General features: G+C 40.6%; 1 protein-coding gene across 4 annotated transcripts in view; it reads right to left on the bottom strand.

Annotated features, from left to right (window-relative positions):
* Positions 1-11,811, bottom strand: part of LOC110506299 (oxysterols receptor LXR-alpha) — a 36,563-nt gene that overhangs the window by 3,477 nt on the left and 21,275 nt on the right. For 2 of the 4 annotated variants that reach the window (XM_021585766.3, XM_090221792.1), the window contains 6 exons: positions 6,830-7,096; positions 6,324-6,526; positions 5,773-5,952; positions 5,361-5,460; positions 3,648-3,776; positions 205-299 (listed from right to left, as the gene is read on the bottom strand). In XM_021585766.3, coding sequence (XP_021441441.1) covers positions 205-299; positions 3,648-3,776; positions 5,361-5,460; positions 5,773-5,952; positions 6,324-6,526; positions 6,830-7,096 — 974 coding nt within the window. The remainder of the gene's footprint in view (positions 1-204; positions 300-3,647; positions 3,777-5,360; positions 5,461-5,772; positions 5,953-6,323; positions 6,527-6,829; positions 7,097-11,811) is intronic. The other 2 variants (XM_021585769.3, XM_090221793.1) reach the window with 1 other exon arrangement.

The following is an 11,811-nucleotide window of genomic DNA, read 5'->3' as shown; positions in this document are numbered from 1 at the left end:
TTTTTTACCTAACATTTTCCTGTTTACTTTCAATTTTCCTCACTCATGACCTGAATTTCAATAAATTTTTTCTGTACCGACTGGAATTTCAAAATTGAATTCAACTCTACGCGGACTCAAGTGTGTATGTGAAAACTGAAACATCCTCAACCTACACATGGTGGCTTGTGCAAGTTAAATCATATATAAAAGTAGGGCACTCACGTTTGGTCTCTTTATCATGATGTAAGAACGAAGTGCGTTCACATACGGCTGCTGCAGTCGCTCCACCAGTTCATGGTCCTGCACATTGGGCCGGTCTGGGGAACATACGAATACAGCTTCACGTTTTATACCTAATACAATGCATAGACATCTGTTGAATGTTACTTCCTACATATGGGCAAGGTCTCTGTAGTACCCAGGTCAAGACATTCATATTTTGAAATCCCATAACTCTTTGCATAAATGCGGAAGAATTCTAAACAGAAGGGACCAGCGAGGCGAGTGAAAATAAGTGAGTGATTGGCACGGAAAGTTCACCAAAGTGGAAAATAAAACACATTCATAGTGAACTCCTCAACAAACACATGCAGTGCCTTCAGAAGTTATTCACACCCTTTGACCTTTTCCACATTTTAGTGTGTGCTACAGCCTGAATTTAAAACGGATTCAATTTAGATTGTGTGTCACTGGCCAACACACAATACCCCATAATGTCAAAGTGGAATGTTTTTAAAAAATCTTAAAGATTAATTGAAAGTAAGTATTCAACCCATTTTATGGCAAGCCAAAATAAGAAAATTGCTTAACAAGTCACATAATAAGTTGCATGGAGTTTAACATTTTTTTAAGGACTACCTCGTCTCTGTACCCCACACATACAGATTGTAATTGTAAGATCCTTCAGTCGAGCAGTGGATTTCAAACAGATTCAACCACAAAGACCAGAGGTTTTCTAATGCCTCGCAAAGAAGGGCACCTATTGGTAGATGGGTAAAAATGTCAAAAGCAGACATTGAAGTTATTATTCATTCTACTTTGGATGGTATATCAATACACCCTGTAACTACAAAGATACTTCCCAACTCAGTTTCCAGAGAGGAAGAACACCGCTCAGGGATTTCACCATGAGGCCAATGGGGTCTTTAAAACCGTTAGAGTTTAGTGGCTATGGTAAGGAGATCAACAACATTGTGAAATTATAAGTAAAATAATCTGTCTGTAAACAATTGTTGGAAAAGTTACTTGTGTCATGCAAAGTAAATGTCCTAACCGACTTGCCAAAACTAGTTTGTTAACAAGAAATTTGCGAAGTGGTTGAAAAATGAGTTCTAATGACTCCAACCTAAGTGTATGTAAACTTTAACTGTATAGTTTTGGCAAGTCGGTTAGGACATCTACTTTGTGCATGACAAGTAATTTTTCCAACAATTGTTTACATACAGATTATTTCACTTATAATTCACTGTATCACAATTCCAGTGGGTCAGACGTTTGCACACACTAAGTTGACTGTGCCTTTAAACAGCTTGGAACATTCCAGAAAATGAGGTCATGGCTTTAGAAGCTTCTGACAGGCTAATTGACATCATTTGAGTCAATTGGAGGTGTACCTGTGGAGGTGGGCCGTGAAATACATCCAAACTCAGTGTCTCTTTGCTTGACATTATGGGAAATTCAAAAGCAAATCAGCCAAGACCTCAAAAATAAAAAAATAATAAAGAATCGTAGACCTCCACAAGTCTGGTTCATCCTTGGGAGCAATTTCCAAAAGGCCTGAAGGTACCACGTTCATCTGTACAAACAATAGTACACAAATTTAAACACCATGGGACCACGCAGCCGTCCTACCGCTCAGGAAGGAGACGCATTCTGTCTCCTGGAGATGAACGTACTTTGGTGCGAAAAGTGCAAATCAATCCCAGAACAACAGCAAAGGACCTTGTGAAGATGCTGGTGGAAACAGGTACAAAAGTATCTATATCCACATAACCTGAAAGGCCGCTCAGCAAGGAATAGGCCACTGCTCCAAAACCGGCATAAAAAAGCCACACTACAGTTCACAACTGCACATGGGGACAAAGATCGAACTGTTTGGCCATAATGACCATCATTATATTTGGAGGAAAAAGGGGGAGGCTTGCAAGTCGAAGAACACCATCCCAATCGTGAAGCACAGAGGTGGCCGCATCATGTTGTGGGGGTGCTTTGCTTCAGGAGGGACTGGTGCACTTCACAAAATAGATGGCATCATGAGGAAAGAAAATTATGTGGATATATTGAAGCAACATCTCAAGACATCAGTTAGGAAGTTAATGGGTCTTCCAAATGGACAATGACCCTAAGCATACTTCCAAAGTTCTGGCAAAATGGCTTAAGGACAACAAAGTCAATGTATATTGGAGGAGTGGCCATCACAAAGCTCTGACCTCAATCCTATAAAACATTTATGGGCAGAACTGAAAAAGCGTGTGCCCGCAAGGAGGCCTACAAACCTGACCAAGTTACACCAGCTCTGTCAGGAGGAATGGGCCAAAATTCACCCTACTTATTGTGGGAAGCTTGTGGAAGGCTTCCCAAAACGTTTGACCCAAGTTAAACAATTTAAAGGCAATGCTACCAAATACAAATTGAGTGTATGTAAACTTCTGACCCACTGGGAATGTGATGAAAGAAATAAAAGCTGAAATCACTACTATTATTCTGACATTTCACATTCTTAAAATAAATTGGTGATCCTAACTGACCTTAGACATGGAATTTTTACTAGGATTAAATGCATTTGGCTACGGTGTATGTAAACCTCCGACTTCAACTGTATGCTTGTCATCAGCAAGAACTAGGAATTTTGTGGGCAAAAATTGACAGACAGTGGGAGACAAATTCACCTTTCAGCAGGACAATAAACACACAAGATAACACTGAATATTCCTGAGGGGCCTAGTTACAGATTTGACATATACTTAAAAATCTATGGCAAAACTTGAAAATGGCTGTCTAGCAATGATCAACAACCAACTTGACAGAGCTTTAAGAACTTTTTTAAGAATGTGCAAATATTTGCACATTGCACTGGTGTGCAAAGCTCAGACTTACCCAGAAAGATTCTGTAATCGCTGCCGAAGGTGATACTAACAGGGGTGTGAATATTTATGTAAATTAGATATGTATTTAATATATTTGCAACAATTTCTAAAAACTTCTTTTCACTGTCATTATGTGAGTATTATGTGTAGATGGGTGAGAAAAATGATCTATTCAGTCCATTTTGAATTCAAGCTGTAACAATTTTAAATAGTTCAAGGGGTAGGAATACTTTGTGAAGGTACCGTATCATAAACTGTTTTACTGTCATTCTATTTACTGAAAAGTCTTTCAAAATATCTACAGCCACCTTTACTTAACTTCATATTTTCACTGCAAACCCTGTAGAATCTTTGAAAACGGCACTGTTCCCATAAATGTTTTTGGAAGCTTCCGCATATGATTACTAGGGATGCACAATATATATCAGTGACCATATTGGTATAGGCCGATAATAGCTTAAAAATCGATATCGCAAAGGAAATATTTCATATTGGTGTCGTCCCAAAATGATTACGTCGATGTCCAGACCTTCGTAATAAAGGTACCTTGCATATGAGCTCTGTTCCACACTAGCATACCACTTGACCTCTGACCTGCAGAGAAGATGTTGATGGCGATGAGCAGAGCGTACTCCGCCTCGTCCAGATGCAGGTCATTCATGCCCTTGGAGAACTCAAAGATGGGGTTGATAAACTCCAACTGCAGCCCTGGGGGGGATGAGAGCGAGAGAGGGAAATAAATATGGGTTAAGGGTAAGAGGTCAATGTCTCCACAGAGTATGGCAGGGGTTGCACCAAAGTTCCATTGAGTGGGTGCAGGACCTTCCTTGACTTCAGGGGTGTGTGTGTGTGTGTGTGATTTTTATATATGTAAATACACCTCCAGCCTGTGTACTGTATGTAAGTATGCATGCATGTATGTATAAAACACACACAGTACCAGTAAAAAGTTGACACCTACTTATTCCAGGGTTTTTCACTATAATAGTGTAGACATCAAAACTATGAAATAACACACACATGGACTCATGTAGTATGCGAAAAAAAAGGAACAAAGAAATATTCAATGTAGCCACCCTTTGCCTTGATGACAGCTTTGCACACTCGTGGCATTCTCTCAACCAGCTTCATGAGGTAGTCACCTGGAATGCATTTCAATGAACAGGTGCGCCTTGTTAAGTTGCAGTAATTTGAGGAATTTCTTTCCTTAATGCATTTGAGCCAATCAGCAGTGTTGTGGTATACAGAAGATGCCATATTTGGTAAAGTCCATATTATGGCAAGAACAGCTCAAATAAGCAAAGAGAAACAACAGTCCATTATTACTTTAAGACATGAAGGTCAGTCAATGCAGAACATTTCAAGAACTTTGAAAATGTCTTCAAGTGCAGTCACAAAAACCATCAAGCACTATGATGAAACTGGCTCTCATGAGGACCTCCACAGGAAAGGAAGACCCAGTTACCTCTGCTGCAGAGGATAAGTTCATTGGAGTTACCAGCCTCAGAAATTGCAGTCCAAATAAATGCTTCAGAGTTCAAGTAACAGACACATCTCAACATCAACTGTTCAGAGGAGACTGCGCGGTGGTGTGGGGTGGGGTGGTGTGGGGGTGCTTTGCTGGTGACAGTTTTATTTTGAATTCAAGGCACACTTAACCAGCATGGCTACCTCAGCACTCTACAGCGATATGCCATCCCATTTGGTTGAATGAGTAGGTGTACAAACTTTTGACTGGAACTGTATAGAACAAACAAGCTGTAAAATAGAGGAAGACGCAACTGAAGCACACAAGGATATATTTGGTTTGTCTCAACGACATTCAGAAGAAATTGGACCTTGCTTGATTAGTAATCTTGTGTGTGACTGTCGCTTTCAATTCATCTATTCACTTTTTGTAAAAGAGAATATGTATGTTAAATTGAGGGTTCAAATAAATTATAGTAATAAAACATTTAAGCAGAATAACATTTGGGGAAATTGGGTATAAACTTAATTTTCCTTATCCATTATTATTATCATCATCATCATCAAATAGCCTACCTAAAAGATGTCATGAATCTTGTTAAAAACTACATGGAATTGCAGGAAATGAGCTTCAAAAACAACAAATTACTTTTTTTTATGTTAAAAAAGGGGTCATGAGGAAAAAAGGGTAAAAGGTAAAAAGGTAAAAAGGAGTATGGCGTACAGAACAGGAGGTGGTTGAAGGCGAGCAGCTTGTTTTTGACTGATTGCCGTTTGAATGTGGATCATGAACATCTCAGACAAAAAGAAAAGATGATTCTGTACCTGCTTTGGCAAAATCCTCCTTGTTATAACTGAAGTCCTTCAGGAACGTGATGCTCTCAATGGCAGGGTTATATCTCCGCGATGTTTCCAGCAGCATAATCTGCAGAAAAACAAGGCACATCAGTGACTGGGGATCAAGTGAGAGACATCCTGTAAAGTAGATCATCTACTTGACATATTGAGACATGTGATCCTGAAAACCAACATAATGATATAGAGCCAGACATGATCCCCTCCCCCCCAGTGGTCTTGACTATAAGTGTTTTTTTTAAATAGGCGAAAGAGTGTTTAAAATAGGCAAAAGACAATATCAAGCCAGCATTTGTTATTACTGTATTTACCACTTTAACAAATCTGTCTGAGAATATGAGAGGAAAGAAGTTAAATGGTGAGGAGAAAAACCATGACTCACCTCAATGGTTGAGGTCTTCAGCAGCGCAATCTGGTCCTCTCTGGTGAGCTCTAGGAAGCCAGGCAACTGCTTGGCAAAGTCCACTATCTCCTGGACCGACATGATGGCCAGCTCGGTGAAGTGGGCAAAGCGCTGCTGCCGTACCTCCCTGTTCTGGGGGTCCTGACTCTGGGGCCACGGCTGGAAATTAGATGGAGACACAGACGTCAATAGATTAATAAAAATGTTTAACACCTAATACAATGCAGAGATTTCACCATCTGCTCAGCCATGCAGAACTACCAGAAATTGGCTAGATGACAAACAGTTAATTTGCCCAAAATTCAACAGCAACAATATTTTGTGCAGTATTCTTGGCTAACATGTCTTTGAACAAGCGGAGGTGTTGTGGAATGCAGAAATGTTGCATTCCACCGCCATATCAAGATGAAGATTTCAAACCAATCCCTACATTAGTGCAACTGTCAATCAAGCTTAAGATATCTAGCATGCCATATGTTAGTAGTTTGCCTTGTGGCATCAAAAGAATTGGGACACTCAGAGACAATCACCGTGACTTTGGGCCGGTCGATGAACGAGCGCTTGTTGCACTGCTTCTGCATGGCCACCAGCTTCTCGATCATCTCCAGCTGCTCGGGCTCCAGCGGGACCACCTCCGGCACCGGGGTGGGGGTCACCACGGCAGACGTGCGTGCAGTCTCTTCCTCGTTCTTCTTCATTTTCTTCCCTCGGATCTGCTCCTCTGAGAGAACGCCTGGGAACGCCAGGAACAAAATCAGAACAGTTATGACAAGTAGGAAAAAGATATACTACCATAGTTTGGGAGGTCAATTTCAATGATGTACTACAGCTTTTTATAGAGCTCTTGCCAACCATCTCCAATCAGTATCTCTACATTTAATATTAGTGCATCTTCTACGTTTTTTTAGCACAAACCCTACATATCTAAGGTAAAAAAATTTAAAAAGCACAGGTGTTTTTGAAGATGAAAGTATATATAAAAAATATTTAAAAACATGGCTGCCACAGGGAACTGTAGCTCAAACAGACAACTCACATTGCTCCAGCATGCCCGCCTCGCGGCACTTGCGCAGCCGGCACTGCTGGCACTTGCGGCGCATGTACATGTCCATCTCACAGCGGCCGTTGTTCTTGCACGAGTACTGGGCACTCTTGATGACGCTGCGGCGGAAGAAGCCCTTGCAGCCCTCGCAGCTCAGCACGTTGTAGTGGAAGCCCGAGGCCTTGTCCCCGCACACGCTGCACACCTCGTTCCCCAGCATCTTGGGGGCTGGACCCTTCTTCCTCTTCACCGGCTGACCCTCTGTGGAAATATAGAACATTTTAAGCATTGAGGGGGCGCTAGTGTGCATGGAGTAGAAGCGCTCCTTCAGATCTCCTCTGTTTTATTTAACCCCTTTTTTCTCCCCAACTTCGTGGTATCCAATTGGTAGTAGTTACAGTCTTGTCTCATCGCTGCAACTCCCGCACGGACTCGGGAGAGGCGAAGGCCGAGAGCCATGCGTCCCCCGTAACACAACCCAACCAAGCCACACTGCTTCTTGACACAACACACATCTAACCCGGAAGCCAGCCGCACCAATGTGTTGGAGGAAACACCGTACACCTGGAGACTTGGTCAGCGTGCACTACGCCCGGCCCGCCACAGGAGTCGCTAGTGCACGATGAGACAAAGATATCCCTGCCAGCCAAACCCTCCCTAACCCGGACGACGCTGCACCAATTGTGCGCCGCCCTATGGACCTCCCGGTCACGGCCGGCTACGACAGAGCCTGGGCTCAAACCCAGAATCTCTGGTGGCACAGCTAGCACTAATGCAGTGTCTTAGACCACTGCGCCACCCGGGAAGCCATCACTGCTTATTTTGAATTTTTTTAATTGTTACCGTTTCATTTCCAAGTTTGCAAAAAAAAAAAAAAAAAAAAAAACGCACACACCTGATGTCAGAAGTTTACATAAACCTAAACGCTAAAAAGCGTGTGAGCAAGGAGGCCTACAAACCTGACATAACCTGAAGGCAATGCTACCAAATACTAATTGAGTGTATGTAAACTTCTGACCCACTGGCCAGAAACAAATAACTTTCTTCTAAAACACATCAGTCTGTTTTTGTTCTGAGAAATGAAGGCTATTCCACACAAGAAACTATCTGGCTATTCAATAAATTGAGGGAAAAGGGATCTCATGTGCATCTCAGATAATTTTACAACAAGTGAGCTAGAGAGGATACCATTTAAAATGGTGCATGACCACTTAACTTACCTGGCACTAAAAATACCTAGAAATCCAAAGCTCATCTTAACTACAGTGAGCTGGTTGCAAAGCAACAAAAAACAGAGCAGGAGTATATTGCTTCTTTCCATGTTGGGGTTTCTCTTCCCAGGTTCCTTAATCTTTTCCAGAATCTTCAAATTTTTCTTCTTAGGACTTTGGACTCAACAACCTTGTCATTTGTCTGGGGTTACAAAAACCACCGTATTCATAAAGGCCCACTTGCAAAAGCCCAAGGAAAGTTGCGTCTTAGGCCTACCCATCTTTAAGCATTATTACTGGGCTGCAAATGCCAGGGCATTAACATACCAGCAACTGGGTTTCCCTGATAAGTTGGACACTGTTTCCCCCCCTGTGGCTAAATATGCAACTCAAGTCTGTCACAAATTCCTCTCTTCCAGCCTTGCTTTTCTCCAAAGCAGAGTGCCCAAACAAACTGACAACTTTTCTTTGAGAAATTCTTAAAATAATTTTAAACCAGATTAAGCATGTTTGCAAGGTGCCTGATACCTCTATACACCCCAATATGCTTTAAATCATTAGTCTTGTTCCATCTCGGTCTGATAAGGTATTTTTTGAATGGAGGGAGAAGGGACTGGCCACAATTGAAGACTTCTACATAGATAAGCAATTAGCATCATTCGTCCAATTAAAGAATACATTCACACCCCCATTCACCTTTTTTTCCGTTACTTACAAGACAGACACGATAGCAAAGTGGAAAGTAAAAATTCTGACACCCTCCCTGTAAAACATTTATTTTATGATTTGCTACAGCGCCCTCCCAATTCAAAACACCTAATCTCATTTTGTCTCCTTTTTCTCTAACTACACACAGGCCTTTACTGGTCATCTCAAGGAGACTTGGGGTAAAAAAAAAAAAATTGAGAGTTAAATATTGAGATTTCAGATGATCTATGGGGAGAAACACTGTCTAGAATTCACTCGTTCCATCAATGCCAGATATCAGTTGATACAATACAAAGTTGTGCATAAACTTCATTACTCCAAAACCAAATTACATACAATTTACAATTGTTACAATTGTAACTATCATTCTTGCTCTATTCTTGTTCCATGTCTTGCCTAAGCGATACTTCATTTCATATGTCTGGCAGCTGTGTTTGTTGTTGTGTGTTTTGTACTAAATTGCAAAAGAAAATCCGTTCAAAAAAGAAATATTTAAAAAAAAACGAACATGAACTGTCAATATGATATACAAATATCAGAGAAAGTACATGCATATATGTTGTGTCAATATTAGAGGTCGACCGATTAATCGCAATGGCCGAATAATTAGGGCCGATTTCAAGTTATAACAATCGGTAATCGGCATTTTTGGACACCGATTGTGGCCGATTACATTGCACTCCACGAGGAGCCTGCATGGCAGCCTGTTACGCGAGTGCAGCAAGAAGCCAAGGTAAGTTGCTAGCTAGCATTAAACTTATCTTATAAAAAACAATAAATCTTAACATAATCACTAGTTAACTGGGGCGGCAGGGTAGCCTAGTGGTTAGAGTGTTGGACTAGTAACCGGAAGGTTGCAAGTTCAAACCCCCGAGCCGACAATCTGTCGTTCTGCCCCTGAACAGTGTTAACCCACTGTTCCTAGGCCGTTATTGAAAATAAGAATTTGTTGTTATTACTAGTTTAGCTAGCTGCTTTGCATATAATCGATGCGGTGGCTGTTAATTTCTCCCTACTTCGCCAAACGGGTAATGATTTAACAAGCGCATTCGCGAAAAAAGCACCGCCGTCGCACCAATGTGTATCTAACCATAAACATCAATACCTTTCTTATTACCTTTCTTTAAAATCAATACACAAGTATATTTAAACCTGCATATTTAGTTAATATTGCCTGCTAACATGAATTTCTTTTAACGAGGGAAATTGTGTCACTTCTTGCTTTCCGTGCAAGCAGTCAGGGTATATGCAGCAGTTTGGGCCGCCTGGCTCGTTGCGAACTGTGTGAAGATAATTTATTCCTAACAAAGACGGTAATTTGCCAGAATTGTACATAATTATGACATAACATTGAAGGTTATGCAATATAACAGCAATATTTAGACTTAGGGATGCCACCTGTTAGATAAAATATGGAACGGTTCCGTATTTCACTGAAAGATAAATGTTTTGTTTTTGAAATGATAGGTCATTAATATGGTCAAATCCAGAAACTAAGGCTCGTATTTATGTGTGTTATCATTTTATAATTAAGTCTATGACTTGATATAGCAGTCTGAGCGGTGGTAGGCAGGCTCGTAAGCATTCATTCAAACAGCACTTTCGTGCATTTGCCAGCAGCTCTTCGCTGTGCTTCAAGCATTGGGCTGTTTATGATATCAACTCCCGAGATTAGGCTGGTGTAACCGATGTGAAATGGCTAGCTAGTTAGCAGGGTGTGTGCTAATAGCGTTTCAATCGGTGACGTCACTCGCTCTGAGACCTTGAAGTAGTTGCTCTGCAAGGGCCGCGGCTTTTGTGGAGCGATGGGTAACGATGCTTCGGGGGTGGCTGTTGTCGATGTGTTCCTGGTTCGAGCCCAGGTAGGGGCGAGGAGAGGGACAGAAGCTATACTGTTACTGGCAATACTAAAGTGCCTATAAGAACATCCAATAGTCAAAGGTATATGAAATACAAATGGTAGAGAGAGAAATAGTCCTATAATTCCTATAGTAACTACATCCTAAAACTTCTTACCTGGGAATATTGAAGAATCATGTTAAAAGGAACCACCAGCTTTCATATGTTCTGAGCAAGGAACTTAAACGTTAGCTTTTTTACATGGCACATACTGCACTTTTACTTAATTCTCTGTTTTCGCATTATTTAAACCAAATTGAAAATGTTTCATTATTTATTTGAGGCTAAATGTATTATATTGAGTTAAAATAAAAGTGTTCACTATTGTTGTAATTGTCATTATTACAAGAAAAAATATGTAAAATAAAAAATAAATAAATTTAAATCGGCGTCGGTGTTGAAAAATCATAAGTCGATCGACCTCTAGTTAATATACTACATGGAACTATCTGGGAAAATATAGGCGTGTACTCTAAATATACAGTACCAGTCCAAAGATTGGACACAGCTACTCATTCAAGGGGTTTTCTTTATTTATACCATTTTCTACATTGTAGGATAATAGTGTACACATCAAAACAACACATATGGAATAATGTAGTAAGCAAATAATAAATAAAAGTGTTTAACAAATCAGAACATATTTTATATGAGATTCTTCAAAGTAGCCACCCTTTGCCTTGATGGCAGCTTTACACACTTGGCATTCTCTTAACCAGCTTCTTGAAGTAGTCACCTGGAATGCATTTCAATGAACAGGTGTGCCTTGTTAAAATTTGTGGAATTTCTTTCTTGATGCATTTGAGCCAATCAGTTGTGTTGTGACAAGGTAGGGGTGGTATACAGAAGATGGTCTTTTAAAAAATAGGGCTAAGCCCATGTTATGCCAAGATCAGCTCAAATATGCAAAGAGAAACGACAGTCCATCATTACTTAAGACATGAAGGTCAGTCAATACTAAAAATTTCAAGAACTTTGAAAGTTTCTTCAAGTGCAGTTGCAAAAACCATCAAGCACTATGATGAAACTGGCTCTCATGAGGAAAGGAAGACGCAGAATTACCCCTGCTGCAGAGGATAAGTTCATTGGAGTTACCAGCCTCAGAAATTGCAGTCCAAATAAATGCTTCAGAGTTCAAGTAACAGACATCAACGGTTC

The sequence above is a fragment of the Oncorhynchus mykiss genome, chromosome 26 (assembly GCF_057628025.1).
Source record: "Oncorhynchus mykiss isolate SJ-2025 chromosome 26, ASM5762802v1, whole genome shotgun sequence".
In the NCBI taxonomy this organism is placed as follows: Eukaryota; Metazoa; Chordata; class Actinopteri; order Salmoniformes; family Salmonidae; genus Oncorhynchus; species Oncorhynchus mykiss.
This window is presented reverse-complemented; position numbering and strand designations above follow the sequence as displayed.